This window comes from Syngnathus typhle, linkage group LG3 (genome assembly GCF_033458585.1).
Source record: "Syngnathus typhle isolate RoL2023-S1 ecotype Sweden linkage group LG3, RoL_Styp_1.0, whole genome shotgun sequence".
Lineage (NCBI taxonomy): Eukaryota > Metazoa > Chordata > Actinopteri > Syngnathiformes > Syngnathidae > Syngnathus > Syngnathus typhle.
This window is the reverse complement of record NC_083740.1, coordinates 7,998,325-8,017,196: the sequence shown is the minus strand read 5'-3', so window position 1 is coordinate 8,017,196 and position 18,872 is coordinate 7,998,325. Positions and strand designations below refer to the sequence as shown.

Here is an 18,872-nt window from a genome sequence, read left to right as displayed (position 1 = left end):
TGGAAAGCAACAAATAAGGGGGAAAATATGTGCACGACGATTCATGGATGGAAACGAGCGACTCGAGCTATATCTAAGGATGCCAAGGAAGAACAATGACAACAAATAAACCAATAGTCTGAGGAATTCGTTAGGAATATGTTGCTGCAGTAATAAAACTTGCTTGCAGAGCCATAAACGTATATTGAAAAAAGTAAAAACATGGTTAAGTGTGATGAGAAGAAGGGACATGGTGTAAATAAAATACATTCTTCAATTGTTCAACCTCAGCTTTGAAATGAACATAACATGATTGAGATGAGAGTATTTGGTTTCTTTCGTAAAGCGGTTCAACCTAAGATAGATGCACAGTTGTTATGGAAACTCTCCACAACCAAAACACACACAGGAGGCACTGAATCTTTGCATGTTAGAATTTAGAACACCAACATACCAACTGTTTGACATTAGAAAACCAAAATACTTTCACACCTCTGAGTTTTATGCTTCATACTGAAAGCTGCTGAAAACAAAGCCAGGATATTTTGAGCCAAGAAGTTTGATCCTTGACTGTAATGTGCCATGAGATAATGTGATATATGTCACAAATATAATGGTATCTTTATAATTACAGATTCAATTAGATTAATTTTATGAGCTAATTCCAAATCTGCCCTCATTTTTTTTCTCTAACACATTGGGGCTTTTATAATAATTATCATATGTAGTAATAAAGCAATATATGTAGTAATATATATGAATGATGGGGTTAGGTTCAGCAACAGTCTTTACATAGATAATTGTTTATCAATAATAATACCGGATAAGAAGCTCTTTGCCTTGGTCAATGGCCCCTTATTTACATGATTCAACGCACCAAACATTGCAAGCTTTACTGTAAACGCTGGAAAAGTAGAGGCATTATTTTATGGGGGCATCACATGATTTACATTGCTAGCATCATGTGATCTACAGCAGTATGCCGCCTGTTTAAGTCATTTAGCACCTACATGACTGGTGAGCAAGTTTATTGGTACAGCACATTACAAGACAATTCAAAGCGCTTAACATAAAACAGTAAGCATTACACAAAAAGAAACAAAATATTACCGTATTTCCTGGACTATAAGTCGCTCCAGAGTCGCACCAGCCATAAAATGCATAACAAGTAAGAAAAATACATATATACGTAAGTCGCACTGGAGTACAAGTTGCATTTTGGGGGGGAAATTTATTAAATTTACAAAATTAATAAAATATAGAATAGAGGCAACAACAGGTTGAATAATCGTACGGTATGCTAACATTACATGAAACATAAACAAGGAACTGAGAACGTGCCTGATGTAACATATTAAGAGTTATTCAGGTAACTATAGCATAAATAACATCCATGTCACTCCAATTCACTGAATCTAATGAAATATTCCTCCTCTGTGTCACTTTTAAACAACTCCGCTAACTTCGGAGGGACAATATGGGGTGGTTCCTCTTCTACGTCGCTTACGTCAGACTCATCGTCAGTTGAAGTTCCAATTATTCCACAGGCCTAGAGCGCCCTCATGCGGTTTAGTGTGAAAACTACATTGAAAATTGTATAATGTGTTAATAATTTCACACACAAGTCGCTCCTGAGTATAAGTCGCACCCCCAGCCAAACTATGAAAAATACTGACTTATAGTCTGGAAAATATGGTAATTGAGTAAATATTATGATATTAGGAATTTAAAAAAGTAGAAAAGTGAATAGTTTTCTTACTTAATCAACCCGTTTGAGCTAATTTTGGCTATTCAGGGAGTTTGTTGCACAGGTGAGGCACATAATAAATGCTGTTTGGTGCTGGTTCTGCCGACATAAAATGGATCCGTCAGAGGCCTGAGACGTCTGGATGCTACATTTTCCATATGTTTTGGTTCAGGACCATTTGGAGATTTACAGACCAATAGCAAGATATGACTAACAGAAAGCCAGTGTGAGGGTTTGAATGAATTACATCACGATAAAATATTCACAATAAGATATCCATCCATTTTCTCAATTGCTTTTCCTCACGAGGGTTTTGGGTGTGCTATGCTGGAGCCTAAAGAGTTTTTTAAATTAATATCTAACATATAAACACACTCACACTTCTTTGGAAAAAAAAAAGAAAAAAGAGTGGATTTACTTGGTATTTTTAAACCAGATGTGTAAACATGATGAGAAGCATGTAACGGAATGCTGAAAGAAAGTAAACATAGGCTATTTACATGAATGTGTCCAAGCGGGGGGACTTAGAAAACACACTGCAAAGACCTGATTGGTGTGGTGAAGCTTAAGGGAAGGTAAGACTTCATCATCTGCCTCATTATTTGACAGTTATCCTGGGGAGGGTCTTACATTACAATCACCACAGCGCTATAATCCACCTTGCTGTAAGGCAGTGGCAAGCATGGATAGCGATGGTTGCCACAGAAACGAGAGATCATAATGAAGCGTGGACGCATATACGTAGCTATCTTTAGCATGCTTTATATGTCTGTAGCTGGGAGAAACTTTGTCTGCACTTCTTAATTAAGTTTGTTTGTATGTTATTAACTTAAATGTACAGTGAAAGTCGATTCGTTGCAAAGAGCCAAGAAGAGTTTACCGAGTTAAGCCATTCGAAGAGGTCACAGAGGTCACATTCAGTACTTGTGGTATCTGAGAAGGAAACTTGCAAACACTGCGGTAGAATCCACAATCGAAGGTACCATAAGCAAAGGACGGTAATGGAATAATGACATTGGAATGTGGATTTAAAATAAATAAATCAACAAAACAAAAGTGTGCTATCAGCCAACTAGAGATGATGCAGACTGGACCACAGCAAAATTATGTTTTGTGTTATATTCGTCATAATGACAAGCACAATCCTTTATTTATCCTAAATTACCTTTTTATTTACCATTTTCTTCCAGCTGCCGCATTGACGTTTTAACCCTGTTTATTGTGTTAATGCCCCTTGTGCTTTTGTCAGAAATGTTTTCAATAATCCAGAGAGAGAGACGGGGATTATTTCTACAGCAGATAATGCTTATGGAAGGTACGTATCTTAATGAAACTGTAAGTCATCCATTCATTATCAACATTGAACCTGGTTAGATGAAATCCTGTATTCTTCTGTGAAATTAAATTATTTTTTCACTGAGAATAGATGGCTGAGTAGTTTGACTTCTTACTAATCAAAACATCCGTGTCAGCGCGTGTACATAAAAATGTCCGACATACTAGTATTGCCACTTTGCTCCATCATTCAGCACTCGCCGCTCCAAACCTCACTGCATTATTAAATGTGTTTCAGGGCAAAGGGTCTGAATGGTTTGCATAAACTCATTTCCCAAGACCATTGAATGTTCTTCCCATTTTAAGACAAGCTCATTATAAGTGCTTCTTCTTAAACTGCCCCGTGGTACTGAGTAGCTCAGTCTAGCAAATGAATTATTGTACTGTAATGTCAAGTACTTGTGGCACAACAAAGAGCCTTCATCTCGCATCACATTCCATGAACTCTATCATCATCTCATCACAATGAAAATGTGACAACTTTATAGAAATGTAATTATTAGTACACTACCAGATGTCTGCTTTCTACAGCAAAAGCATGTTTACACCTTAAGGAACTGTAGTTGTGTACTGTGAATTCAGAAAGATTTAGACAGAATTTTAATTTGAAAGAAACTTGGTAAACTGCATCCAATCATTGCTTGGAATTTCATCTCTATAGCTATGCTATAATTCATCCAAAATTGATCCTGCATGCCTCACTATGACGCAATAACATTTTCGACCCAACAAAGCTAAAAGGAAAAAGATGGTCTCTGTGAAACAAAAACAAACAACAATAACAACAAAGGTGGCAAGATTCTCTCATATATTGTTGCCGCATGTCATGAATGCAGTATAGGTGCCACTGCTGAGTCACGAGAGGGACACACAATTGGTTATGTGGCTAAGGAAGCCTTCTGCTTTCAATGTTTGATATGTGCAAAACCCACGTTGTGAAACAATCGCAAAGCACACGTGAACACAAACACAGAAGTACGTGCACATAAGGAAATGAGAAGGGTTGGATAATGGGCCATCACAACACGTGATGGTTTCCTCCAAAGGACTAAATGGAAGTAAATGGGATTTTGATTGAATCACAGCATTGCATTGTATACCAGATGGTAAAAGGCCTTGCACCTCACCAAGACACCAAAGAAACAAACAGCCCATTTCCTAAACAAAACCATGTGTGGAAGGAAGGAATCTGACCATAAAGGGTGTGGGATGGAAGGACTGCACCAAATGGAAAAACCTGAAGTAACCTAATGCATAGCAGTTATACGTTCTAAATCATGTGATCAGCTGGGTGAATTTGGAATGAAAGAAGTGAATCAAACACTTTAGGAAATGAAATGGTGATCCAAGGCCCTATTAAAGGATTCAGTCATGCCCTATGATTGACTGGCAATACAGAGTATAGTCTGCCTCTCGCCCAAAGTCAGCTGGTTAAGACTTCTGCTCACACATGACCGAGCACTACATGCAGAAGATGATGAATTTAATGGAATTTCATGGCCATTTCCAACTCCATGCTGCCGCAACCTAGATAAAAAAAAAAAAACATGCCCGTGAGCATTTTAAATTTAATCTTGTGCCTCAAGCCTCATGCTCATGTTGCAGTCATGCGTTTAAAATGATCATTGTCATTCTTGATGCTGGCACATGTACAAAAAAACACAAGCGCTTCCATGGATATCAATGACGGATAATCGTCCACAGGGGCGGGGGGGGACAAATGACACTTGTAATCTTGTTACAGTGCAACAACCAGGTGTCCGGATCAGGTGGATGTGCCAGCTGTGTGAAGACAAACGCTTCTCCGTGGTGTGTGTGTTCTCATATCAACAACATCAGCAATCCGTCCACATGCAAGTGGTCAGACAGAGTTACGCGACTAACCCCAAATGAGGCTTTAGATGTTAACTCTATGTATTCTTTGGCAAGTAGGGGTTGTATCAAATTTATAGATATTGAAATGTATTCAGTTTTACTCATTAAAAAACAGTTTTCTTACAAAACACTAAATAGAAACACAATCGGACCTGTCAAGTCATGAATAAGAAATATTGTTTGGTGGCCTAAGCAGAATACAAAAAATAAGACCAACAGGCAGGACCGAAGTAGACATTAAAAAAAAAAGCTGATACCCCACTGTTTTATTATTTTCAAAGAAAAGAGAGGAAAATTACTGTATGTCAATTTACAACATTACACATACGGTTAACCACACAGGATGTTGTGTATGAATATTTTAGATCGCATTTTGTGCATACGCAGTAAGTGAGACCCACTTTGAGAAAGACTCAGCCCAGTTGTCCCTGCAGTTCCAGTTATCCATCTGGACACTGACTCACCAAGTTCCGCCTCCTCTCATTCAAAGAGTCATGCATCTCCAAATATCTCCAATCCATCTTCATTGCCTGCCATCTCAAGAAGAAGTTGTGTTTTTCCTAAAAGACCCCTTCGGAGAATACATGCTTTGATGCAATTTCAAAAGCGAAACACAAGGGGTGAGTGTCTACTGGGTCATTTAATTTCACACCTTCTCTCGGCATAACGGCATTCCCCTACGCACAGGCTCGTTGCACCTCTGTTATATTTCTGTCCTACGTGGGAAAATGGGAAATCGCCCCCATTCAAGACAAGAGTGACCCAAGAAACAAAAACTAAAATAGCTGACTTTTACAAGCAGTGGAAATGTGGTTAAGATGTTGCAAAGAGCTACTTGTCAAGCACGTCTTTACAATCTAACCCTTTATGGTAGCAACAACTGCTTCAATGTCTACTTGAAATTAAGTATGTTTTTAAAAATAATGTTTTTCTTGCATCAAAGTCCACACATAAGCCTACTGTATTTTAAACTTACCAGCACTGTTTTATGTCCACCAAACCTTTCCAAAACCAAAACAAAGACGTGCCAGGTTTGAACTACGTTGTTATTGTATAAACATAACCTACGATCAGGGCCCAAGGGTATTTGTCGCCCTAGGCAACTTCCAAAAACGGCACCCCTGCCCCCACCACCACCAATTTCCAAGTTATCTTTAAACTACTAGCACAACCAAAACGTTATTGTTTCTATTTCTATTGAGGCTATTATGATTGACATACAATTGCATACACATTTGTGTTTTGATCCATACCAAAAAAACATGTCAATTTACATGATCAGTGGGCTTCACTTAATTACTTTATGAGCTTTTAGTTTAGCGAGTGTCTAGTCATCTAGTGATTTTGCAGGCCCCTAAATTTTTCCACCCTTGGGAGTGGGCGGCAAAAAATGCCAGTGTGGACTTTTTCACCTGATGATTTTTCCGCCCCCCTAGATTTTGTCACCCTCAACGACTGCCGAGCTTGCCTAACAGTAGGGTAACCCTAATCCTAACCCTGCCCCTGCCTACGATTCCTGTATGTAGGTTTCCTTTTAGGCGAACATGACGTCATTAATGCAGCTGGAGCATATGCTGACTAAGGGCAGCAATCGAAGTTTTGCATGATGTCAGCATTTTGGGTCACGAGTTTGCAAATAAGCTTGTCAGCTGAAGACTGGGAGGTAGAAGTGAAAGCAGCTGTAGCAAGGAAAAACACTGTGGTACCTCATCTACCATGACCTACGACCTTTTTCATCTTTTCCAAGAGTAGCTGGGCGTGGCAGAAAGAGGGTGAGACTAAATTCCTTCAAAAATGGTTTTGTCTGTTTTTCCAGACCAGAAATTTCTGATGTGACATGAGTGACATCACAACCATGGCTGTAATTATGCTTACACTTTATATATATATATATATAAAAAAAAGTGCTGTTGTACATCCCTAATATCTAAAGAAATGAATCATTTCCAATCCGTACCTACTTCCAACAGAAAATGAAATGTCTCTTTGTTGTGGAAAAGATATCAAAATGAGCTTGTGAATAAAATACACCTTTGAGAATGAATTGATCACAACAAAGCAATCACCTTTTTTATTTTTTTTTTATTTGCAACAAGTCATGATTCTCAACAAGCTGTCTTATTGTCTTGAGTTGATTAAGGTTGCTTGACAACATGAACCGTCATCGCCGAAAAACTATCAAACAAAACCCAACATACGATGTGACGTAAATCCACCAAGCTTGCCGACCCCTCCTCCTTTCAGTCACGACACAAGTAGAGGCGGCGCAATGTCTTTCCTAAAACAATGCACGCTTAGGGTGAGCCTTCAAAAAGACAGATGCACAAAAAGGAAGTCTGGAGACTTTAAACAGGTGGCTGATGGAAGACCGCATGCTGTCTGACATTGCTCAATGATTTCTTTGGTGTTTACAGTTCAACTTGAGTAAACACCGTGAAGCAAGTCTGTCCTACATCTGCCATTGTGCTGAAGCAACAGTCATAAAGCCGTCAGAGACATCGGTTTCCGGAGAATATACAGACAGAGACATGACCTTGTTTGACAAAAACACATGCAGGCCCGCACATACGCACCCACGCACACACAAACAAACAAACCGTCATTCGTGCAAAACTCTGAGGAAATTCCAAATTAGCACAACTCCTCCCTTATTTACTAGCATCCACTCCTTCATTTGTTTAACTTGAATCCTTAACAGTCAGCTACACAGTCACTTTACATTGGCACATTTGACACTCCAGCCTCCTTCCTTCCTTTCTGTTTGGAGGGGCAGGAAACTTTAAAAACACACTGACGGCATGACACGTCGTACAGCCTTGAGAAGAACAAACACAAGAAGTGGCCTCTTTGTCTCCATCCTGGTTCATTCAGACCTGACTAACTAAAGAGAATGTAAAACGTGCCTTAGCTGGGTTTTCCTTGCAAGTACGGTCGAGTAACATAACCTCTATTCTCTCTTTAGCTGTCTCCTTCCACATTCTCAACCTACATATGCTTGTATATAATATTTTGCTTACGATGTGGATTAGTACACCCTAAAAAAAGGCAAGTGTGATAGTTAATTAAGCTGAGAATTGAAAATGGGATTAAAATTCAAGGGTGTGTATACTGTATGGAGAAAAGGAAAATAAAACATTTTGTCATATTCTATAGATGGGTTGGGAAAATGTTTCACATATACCGTAATTTTCGGACTATAAACTGCACCGGACTATAAGCCGCACCAGCTAAAACTCATGATTCAGGGTTTAAAATTTGCAAAAGTAGTCGCGGCTTATAGTCCGAAATTTACGGTATTCCTATATTTGCAATGTCTAATGTATCAAATTCATATAATTATACTTTAGAATTTTCACTGGTCTGAGGTGTGGTAAGAGTGGATTTTTTTTTTCATAAAAAGGGTCAGAAACATTTGTTTCTATTTTATTTTATTTTTAAATGAAAGTGGGTCCTAAGGACGACAAGAAGTATTTTCCAAACGCTCTGTCGTCTTCAGTAATGCTCAACACATATCCAGGACTTTGCTCTTCTTTTTTTCTGTTAGAGAAGTTTGTGTGTCACACCTGGAAACAGCTCAAACAAAGGCAGGAGTGTCAGTAGAAACTCTTGACAAGGTAAGAGACCTTATGTTTACATCAAAAAACATGCCTGAGCACAAGAGTTCCTAATACATCAAATTACTATATGGATAATACTTTTTTGTGCATGGATACCAGGAATTCTGAGAACGTATTATACATATGATAGAAAATCCAGAACTTACGGAAAGGGCATCTTGAAATAATTAAGGCGTGTACTGTACTGGTGAATCAGTCTCAACTAGTTTGTGGTCAAAAGAATAAACATGACATCAGCTTTGGGAAGTTGAGCAACTCTTACGGGTAGCATACTTTGGCTGTACCAAGTTTGATGAAAGTGAGATAAATGTGTTATTTAGAATTCATATTGGCTTCAAATAAAATCAAGCATACTGTGGTAGCACACATGCTGTCAAACTACTCCCTGCCTAGCCTGATATACATTCTTAAGTGGTCTTGAGGAGCTTACAGACTCTATTGAAATAACGCCACCAAATGCATATCGCGAGTCTGCGACTATAACCAAACCAGCAAGAAAAGGAACTCGGCTCAAAAAATAGCTTGTGTGGTAGCTTAGCAACAAATGGCAGATTTTGGCACACTTGTACTCTGCCACTGTCATGCCTGCATTATTCTGAGTCCTACCTCGTGGTTGGCACAGCGCAAACTCAGTGCAGTGTGAAAGCACTTTAACATTTCGCCCAGGTCAGTCATTGTATGACACCAGACTCTTGTTTAAGTCATATTCAAGTTTTGCAATTATTTTATCATCAGGTCTTTAAGCATGTGAAGTTTGACTTGCATCATGAATGTGTATGTCGCAGCGATTTATGACAACCTGAAGTTGGTCACAAGAGCAGTGATTTTATGGTTCATCAAAAACATCAACATGCAGGCATTGGTGAGACACATCCTTTGCACAAGTCATTAAAAATCCATCAGAAGACGCCAGTGCTCCATCAAGTCATATTTCAAGTGCTATCAAAGTAAGCATGACTGCCTCCAGAATGCTACATTGAGGTTTTTTTCTACAGATAGTGTCAACAGATGCCTGTGAGAGGGGAGCAACTAGGCCTCAAAAACACTAAAGTGCTGAACAATAAAAGAGTAGCTGTCAAATGGTGACAACAGAGAGAGACAAGGTGTTGTCTTGTTTGTAATGTGCATGCCAGTGCAGGAGAGCAATTATCCTCCACTTCTAATTTTAGACTTGACTCGAGACCTGATAGACAAATCTGAATGCACACAATGGGGGAGGGCATCCGTCACTCAAGTGTGTGTCTGTGTGTATTCATCACGTGTTGAGGACATACAGTGGGTTTATTGCTAAAGTGCCATCAGGTTCTGATGCCTCAGCTTGTACACAAGCTCAGGTGAATTGGTCAGCTCGAATGACAAATATGGAAAATGAAGAAAAATAAGCACCGCAAGTACCAGTATATGTGCCCATTTAACCAAAACAGAGCCATTTTTCAATTAAGGTATGCCTGCCTCAGGAACAACTTTCTAACTTAGTGGAGCTTATTATTATTTTGTTGTAGGTTAATTCCAGGGAACTGAAGCAATTCATTAAAAAATGAATAAAATATGACAATATGGTTTTCTTTTTTTTATACAATCAACTCTTATTTTATACACACATTGTGTATAGCCTCAAACTTGTTTCATGTCTAGAAGCAAAGCTAAATTGTAAAAAATAAAAAAGTTCCGTTGTAATGTAATTTGGGAACATTTATTGTGCAAAAGTCAAAGTCAAAAGTCAAGACTATTGAGAGAACAAACAAATAATATCACTCACAAATTTAAATATTTCATGCTGGATTAACATGCATACTTTTAAGCTTTGATAAAACCTGCAGGGGAAAATACCTCATAAAGTTAGAAACTTGCTCCTCCTATTAAGTATTTGATTTGCATAAGTGCTTTTATTTCGAGCCTTGTAATATAATATATTGCGTCTGTGCGTGTCGGGAGCACAAGCCTATACTGGCGCGCGCGCACACACGTTAAATTAATTAATTCAATCAATTAAATTATTAATATATTAAAATAATACATTAAATCATCGAGGCAACAATGTATACATAAATACATATATATAATAATAGCACTAGTGTGTGCGTGCTATTGATATGAGGCTGTCTGGCATGAACTTCATCACTCACGCGCAAAGGCGCGCACACAGATGAGCCAAGTTAGATGAGTTTGCTGGACAAAACCGAGCATTCATAGGAGCACAAAAACGCCTCAAAGGCAAAGAACTCACCTCCTCCACAGTGAGCGGCATGCATATCCTGTACTCTTTCAGCAACATCTTCCCTGTGCTGCCCGTGCTGCTGACAATGTGTCTCACAACGCTCCCTCCTCACTGGGATGTAGGATCCAAAAAAGAAATGCAAAACTCCTTTGCTTTGTTTTAGCGCATACGGGAGGATGGTGCTTTCCAAGTGCGGCCCGATTTACGGAGTTCGCTCATCCGAAGCCAGCATTCGCTAGCGGAACGTTGCAATGCCAAGTCAGCTCAGTTTGAAGGATTTGTCCCCTCCTTTAAAGCTCAAGAGTCAGGAGTTAGCAACAAGCTCGCAATAAGCATAACCGGAAATGTGAAAGATTTGAGCTTCAAAATAAAAGCACAATGAGTTTTACCTTTATAAAAAAAAAAAGGGTCATAATCAGCACGTTGTTCTCGATGTTGTCATTTCAAATCTATAAAATACTCTTTCCATTTACCATGGACCTTGCACTTTGTAATCAGATCCATCCATCCATCCATCCATCCATCCATCCGCTTATTCGGAGTCAGGCAGCATCTTCACCAGTCAAGCCCACACTTCCCTCTCCCCAGCCGCCTCTTCCAACTCCACCCAAGGTGTTCCCAGGCCAGCCAAGAGACATTGTCTCTCTAGCGCGTCCAGGGGCATCCATGGAACGTTCCCGGAAAACCTCACAAGGGAGGCGTCCACCTGATCAGGCCCTCAAAGCGCTTCACACTGAATTAACATTCACTGACTGATGACACAGCATCAGGAGCAACAATTATATTTTCAAGGATATTTCAACAAGGTCACAATGGCCAGGGATCGAACCCCTGACCTCTGGTTTGGGAAATGATCACGCTACCACAATTATTGAAGGGAATTATTCAGCATTATTAAAAGGAAAGGTGATGTAATTGTATGAATATGCCTTTGATCCCATTTCGAAATGAGAGTATTTGAAAAAAAAAGTTGATCAGTTTTGACATTAAATATCTTCCCTTTGTACTATATTCTGTTGATGTGAGAATTCTTGCCTCCTTTCCTCAATATGACATAGTCAGGCTGATGTGTGGAGAACCAGACACAACCCACAAGTAATGTCCGTCATTAAGATGCGCTGAATGTAGTCATAAAAAACGCATTAAATCACCAACGAGATTTTCAGCAAGGTGAATTTCGGCGCTGACATCATTTTTACATCAGACCTATTAGATTAAGTGCTAACGTTAAGGTCTATCAATGGTCCCTTTAATAATTAACAATTCATTTGAGAAGAGATTGATCATGTTAATGAATTCTCACAATAATAAACTTCAGCACGGACACGACACTCATCAAGATAAGATGTGCGAAAAATAAATGGATGGATAAATATCAATTTACACTTTATTTCTATAACTTTCTACCAGTGAGTATATTTTCAGATGATAACTTTTACAACATTCCAAGGCGAGGCTTAAGGTTATTTTATGAGGGCCAACAGGCCTGATGATGCCACTAGTTCGGCGTCTTCATAGTTGAGAAATTTTGCTTCAGTGTAACTTTTGTTCAATTGAAACTTGCTGTTAAGAATGTAAACTTAAAACCTGTTTTAATGCTTGTGAGCGTTTGAGCCAGAAGAATGAATTTACTCTACATTTGTTTTGAAACTAAGAAAAACTGGCAGCGGCAAAAAACGAGTTTGAATTTGGAGGTTCCACTGTGGATGCTCCAGCGAGACAGCCGAGCTGTTTGCTTTCACATTATCTTTAGTGGAGTGCCTTTGGCCATGTGGAAAAGAGGTATGATTTGATATGAGCTGGACATTTGATCAAACAGAGATTTCATCATGTTTCTCTGGTGCATGGTGCAAGAAACATTTACTAGGACAGTATTTAGAAGGATTTTTTTCTTCTGTATTCCTATTGCTTTTACTGACGCATCAGGGGATCACAAAGTAAAGGCCTGTTGATGACGTAACAATTTCAATAAGGTCTTGTTGATTAAAAAGCAGATTAAAGAATGATGTCATCTCAGATGTGGTTTCATGCCAAAGGTGGTAAAAAAAAAGATGTGAAAGACCTTAGTTCTGCTTTACAGCAGAGAATCACACCGACACCTAAAACATTTTCTACTTAGATTTGAATATTTTCAATGTAAGATGCTATATTCAGAAGCTATATCAGAAAATAATACACCAGTTGAAAATAGTAATATAGGTAAAATATTTGTTACCCTCAACCCGGTCTCCTTTATAAAGGACATATTTATTATGTCATGTAAAGTATTTTCAGAACAAAGTCAGATTATGCAACGACATATGAGCCTTTGTAATGCACGCCACGTTTATTTTTTTAACTCTTCAATCTTTATGTTGTTGATTCAAATATCGGTGAAGCAATCAGGGCTGTTTCTGCTACAAGGAGGGAAACTGTTGACCCTTTTAAGCTCTTTTTTTATGGCCTGTGTTTAGATTCAAATCAAAAGCTACAAGAAAGACCTCTACTGGTGTGTAGGAGACGTTACATGCTTGAGTCGTTTATGTCGCAAAATCTTGTTGAGTATGGTGTATTTTTACAAGCTCACTAAAGTAAAGTCACACTGATTCACAATCTTCAAAGGCAATTGAATCACTGTAAATTTAAAAATTAATATATATTAAAATAAAATATTTTAAAACCCGTGAAATGTTAGACATTACATTTTGAATTAAATATCCATCCATTCATTTTCTATACCGCGGGTGTGCTGGATCTTAGCCAATCAGTTTTCGGGCAGTAGGCGGGGGCCACCCTGAACCGGTTGCCAGCCAATCGCAAGGCACACAGACACGAACAGCAATCTGCATACGCAATCTCACCTAGGGAGAATTTGGAGTTCTCAATCGGCCTACTATGCATGTTTTTGGGATGTGGGAGGAAACCGGACCGCCTGGAGAAAACCCACGCAGGCACGGGGAGAATATGCAAACTCCACACAGGGAGGGCCGGAGGTGGAATCCAACCCGCACCCTCCTAACTGTGAGGATGACGTGCTCACCGTGCCGCTCTTGAATTGAACAAATGCTGACTAAGAAAATAATTAATTATGATAATATAAATTGTAGGTGTATTTGTTTTTGCTTTTATTTGGCTGGTTTTTTTTGCAGTCTGCTGCCAGATCGACATTGGAAATCACCTGTTCTTAAATGCCTTTGCTTGATCAAGTTTAAATAAAAACCTAACATAACGTAATAAAACCTGAGAATTATTGATTAAAACGATTGTATATGATTTGTAAGCACGTTTTTACTGTTTTTGTTATTGTCATCTACAAATCTCCATTTTAAATACCTGGCGTGGGCCTTAAGCCCCAGAAATAACCCGCTCCTGGTATACACTAAATAAAAAAAATTATACAGTAATAACAGAGGGAGTAAAGGATGAAATAAATATGCACAGGTGTGTGTACAAGTTCATATTTAGTATTTTCCTTTCTACCTAAGTATCAGTCAGACGGCTATTTGCTGTGAAATCTGTTTACGCACACACGGGGGAAATAATTTAGTAATATCTAACAAGGCATGCTAAAAAGGAACTAAAGCGGGTCCTTCCAGGGTCTTTCAGGCGTACGGGACACCTTTAACATCCTCGCAACTGATTGGTCAACTTCCAGTCCCGTTCATATGACAGGCAAAATACTTGCGGTAGCCTTACGAGCAGTAAACCCGTAGTAACTAATCGTTACCTGGACATCTCAAACATGGCAGAAGAAAGATCCGAAAGATCTGATGGAAAGATTGTAAAGATGGAGGTCGACTACAGCTCAACTGTAGATCAACGTCTCCCGGAATGCGAGAAAATGGCTAAAGTAAGAGGTCGCGAAAGAGGCCACCGCTGGCTGAGTCATGGTGTCAAGTACTCGTTTTCTAGCATTTGAGCTAACTATACACGCCTGAAAAGTACCCCCTAACTCTCTGAGATAAATAAAGTTAAAATAAAAGCTTGCAGTTCATAAAATCTAGAACTTCCACACATCCATTATATTCTATTTTATTACCTTTGGCGTGCTTGTTTGTATACTGAAGCATAGTATGCTAGCAGGTTTAGCCGTCCGTGTAAATATCACTATCATCATCATCCCAACAATTAACTTGAATAAATGTTGTGCTCATAAAATGTTCAAAATGTTGCAAATGCTAAACGTGTGATATAAAATCTATATTTTTTTTCCCATCAGGATGGCAAGCTGCAAGAAGCAGTTGAAAGCCTGTTATCATTAGAGAAGCAAACTAGAACGGTAAGTTGCAATAATGATGGTTAACTTTATTTTTATTGCATTAATTACATGGATAGCACTTGTAATTGTGTAAATTGAGGGCTCCTGGACACATTTAGTCATTGATATGTTCATTTGATTGGGATTTTGATGCTGATAACATGTTTTTTTATTTTATTTTCATTTATACTCTGCAAAGGCATCAGACATGGTGTCGACGTCAAGAATCCTTGTGGCTGTGGTCCAGATGTGTTATGCAGCAAAAGACTGGGATGCTCTGAACGAAAACATTATGCTACTTTCTAAAAGGAGGAGTCAGCTGAAGCAGGTCAGACATAATATTTCCATCAATGTCCCTCCTTACCAATGAAGTCATTCAATAAAAAGTTTTCTCGTGATTTTCTGCTTTACAAACCATTTTGTGTTGTACTGTTTCTCTCATTAGGCTGTTGCAAAAATGGTGCAAGAATGTTACAAATATGTTGATTCTGTGACGGATTTGACCATAAAGCTCCGGCTCATTGACACGCTTCGGACTGTGACTGCTGGAAAGGTTTGGATTAGCCCTAATCAGTGTTTGAATTTCTTTGGATCTTGGCATTTTGTTCCATCTTTTGGCCAATTTCATGAACTACCCTTTTCCCCACACAGCGTATTGTCGCTTCGCATTTATTTTTCAGTTTTTTATCCTTAATAGAGCAAATTATCAAATACCAGGATTTATGTTTACTTAGCTTCTCCTACAGAATTTTTATTTCATTCTGATATTTTTACTCCCTTAAACATTATGTCGCGTTGACAAAGCTTGACTTTGCTTCTTTTGATAAATGTTGAAACATATCTTCGTCCCAGATCTATGTCGAGATTGAGCGTGCCAGGCTCACAAAGACCTTGGCTAATATCAAGGAACAAAGTGGAGATGTAAAAGAGGCATCATCCATTCTTCAGGAGCTGCAGGTAAGAGACTATCGCTGGGATTGGGTTCATATAGTGGTAGTTGCCAAGTTCAATTTTAACCTGCTGCAAACAAAGTAATCACCCTTATATCTGCCTGATCAATGCTTTTTTTAACCTCAGGTGGAGACATATGGCTCAATGGAGAAAAAAGAAAAGGTGGAGTTCATCTTGGAACAGATGAGGCTTTGTGTTGCTGTCAAGGACTACATTCGCACACAGATCATCAGCAAGAAGATAAACACCAAATTTTTCCAAGAGGAAGGCAGTGAGGTAAGACACTAGCAGAAAACCAAATGTAAAAAATGTGTGCCGTAGAAAGGAGTGAGGGTTTGTACTTTTTGTTTGTGTGTTTTAAGAGGAGTTTGATGAACTGTGATTAACTGGCAACTGTTTGAGGGTTCTCCTCACTTATTGCCCATCTGGGAAAGGGTCCAGCTCTACTACAACCCCATTGAGTGCTGAACCAGATATATGGATGAAGGTTTACCTGAAAACTCTCTTCCCTATGAACAATTTAGGAACTGAAGCTGAAGTATTACAACCTAATGATTCAAGTGGACCTACACGAGGGGTCTTACTTGTCTATCTGCAAACACTATCGGGCCATTTATGACACCCCATGCATCTTGGAAGACAGCACAAAGTGGCAGCAGGTACATCCGTGCTACATTAAACATAGCTGCTCCCGATAACTGATGAGTTGTCCTCATGAACGAATGTGTGCACAAAATGAATGTGTGTTTTAGGCCCTGAAGAGTGTCGTGCTGTACGTGATTCTTGCACCATATGACAATGAACAGTCTGACCTCGTACACAGAATCAGTGCAGATAAGAAATTGGAAGAGATTCCCAAATACAAGTAAGTGACACGACTTACACGTTGCTTCCAGAAAGTATTCAGAGCAATTTCTACACGTTTTGTTAAATTATAGCTGTGTTCTATAATGGAATATTTTTTTCCCTTCAAAATTCTACACATGGCACCCATTTTATAAACATGATTTTGTTTTTGAACAACATTTTGACAATTGAGAATAAGAAACTAAACCTCTGTCACTTAAGCTGAACTTTTCCTTTTGCATTAATCAGCACCTAAAAAGTCATGTGATATTGCTTAGTCGTTTATTTGGTTTTGATTAATCATTGAGCAATACCAAAAAACAACAGTCGTTGGTTAATAACGGTCAATAATCACTGTAATCAGAAAAAAATAGTTTGCCATACATTTATTGCGAAATGATGTCCTCGGTATCCCTCAATAGTGCAATGCGATGTCCGTGGTCTCTGTGTAACCGTGATCAATCTCCAGGGAGCTTCTGAAGCAATTCACCACCATGGAGCTTATGCGCTGGGCTGCCCTTGTGGAGGATTATGGGAAGGAGCTGCGAGAGGGCTCACCTGGGAGCCCCGCTACAGATGTCTTTTTGTATTCCGAGGAGGCGGAGAAGCGGTGGAAGGACCTGAAGAACAGAGTAGTGGAGCATGTAAGTCCAGGACTCAGTGACAGACATTGGTCGAAGCAAGTGACATTGACAACATTGGTTTTAGCAATCCACACATAAAGCATTAATCTTTAAATACGGTGAACGCTAGTTTATTGAGCGTAATATGTTCAGACCCAAAATAAAATAATAATAATTCACCGCTTGCATAATGTGCAAATGTCACTCAGGCTCACTCTCCAAATTAGCACAGTTGCAATTACAGCAGCAGAAAATCAAATGTTGATTGTGTTGTATGTGTGTCTCTTCTTTTCCTCAGAACATAAGAATAATGGCCAAATATTACACCAGAATCACCATGAAGAGGATGGCTGGGCTCCTTGACCTCTCCATTGACGTAAGAAGTGATTAATGGGCTGCAACTGTCAGCCTCGTTGTCCGACTACTATTGTTTGAAAACACGCGGATTTTTTTAAATGCATTTTATATTGCCAAAACATCAAACACCATATTTACCTTTATTTAAATTGTACATTTAGGATACAGTCTTCCCAATTTTGAAAATGCTGTGAGGAAAAATCTGGCATGTTATACTCTTCAGGAATCCGAGGAGTTTCTCTCCAGCTTAGTTGTGAACAAGACCATCTACGCCAAAGTGGACCGTCTGGCCGGAATCATCAACTTCCAGAGGCCCAAAGATCCCAACGACCTCCTTAATGACTGGTCACAAAAACTCAATTCTCTCATGTCGCTGGTCAACAAGACCACACATCTCATTGCCAAGGAGGAAATGATCCACAACTTGCAGTGAAACAACATTGTAGTTTTTTTCCCCCATTGTTGTAGTTTTCCCTCCTTCTGAGGAATTGTTTTTGAGTATACAATAACGTAAGATCTGCAGTATAAGCATGGCAGCAGGGCTGTGCGGAGTTGTTTATTCCATTAAAAACGGATACATGACTGTTGTATACTCTTGTCACATCTTGAATTGTTACCGCCTGACCATTTAAAATAAACTTCCGTTTGTGTAATGAATGTGTAATATACTATGTAATGACAAGCATTACAGTACTTATAAGTGAGCTATCACCTGAATAGTTTGAACTTTCATGAATTTGCCAGATGCGTCCAACAACACGTGCAATCACAGTTGCAGACTACGACATGTCGACAGCAGCATTTCCCAACCTCACCAGGTCTTAAATTTTACATTAGGAAAAAGCAGCTGAAGTGATCTCACTCCTCACCAATTTGCTTTCAGTGTGAAATCTTAAACATTGGTATTTTGTGGCAACTGTTTTTTTTTTTTTTGTCAATTGGAAGAGCATTGAATTGTTCTGTTTGGATGAACAAATATGTGCTTATTTTGCAAAAAAGAGATTGGGAAATTTCTTGCAACTCACCTGATCATTTCTCACACAACTCTGCCATCGTACAGTGGTTGAGATCGACTAAATTGGTGCTA

The 18,872-nt window shown here is 39.0% G+C and overlaps 2 protein-coding genes across 2 annotated transcripts in view; one reads left to right on the top strand and one right to left on the bottom strand.

The window, feature by feature from the left end:
* The window catches only part of LOC133151982 (cytoplasmic phosphatidylinositol transfer protein 1-like), a 35,083-nt gene extending 24,000 nt beyond the window's left edge, over positions 1-11,083 (bottom strand). The window contains exon 1 of the mRNA XM_061275438.1: positions 10,781-11,083. Within this exon, the coding sequence (XP_061131422.1) occupies positions 10,781-10,828 (48 nt within the window). The 5' untranslated portion in view covers positions 10,829-11,083. The remainder of the gene's footprint in view (positions 1-10,780) is intronic.
* Positions 11,084-14,386: 3,303 nt separating this feature from the next.
* Positions 14,387-18,438, top strand: psmd12 (proteasome 26S subunit, non-ATPase 12). Its single transcript, XM_061275207.1, has 11 exons — positions 14,387-14,600; positions 14,970-15,029; positions 15,208-15,336; positions 15,454-15,561; positions 15,861-15,965; positions 16,086-16,235; positions 16,484-16,618; positions 16,712-16,824; positions 17,275-17,449; positions 17,727-17,804; positions 18,009-18,438. Exons 1-11 carry the CDS (start codon positions 14,493-14,495, stop codon positions 18,216-18,218), a joined length of 1,371 nt encoding a protein of 456 aa, XP_061131191.1. The 5' UTR covers positions 14,387-14,492; the 3' UTR covers positions 18,219-18,438.
* Positions 18,439-18,872: the final 434 nt, after the last annotated feature.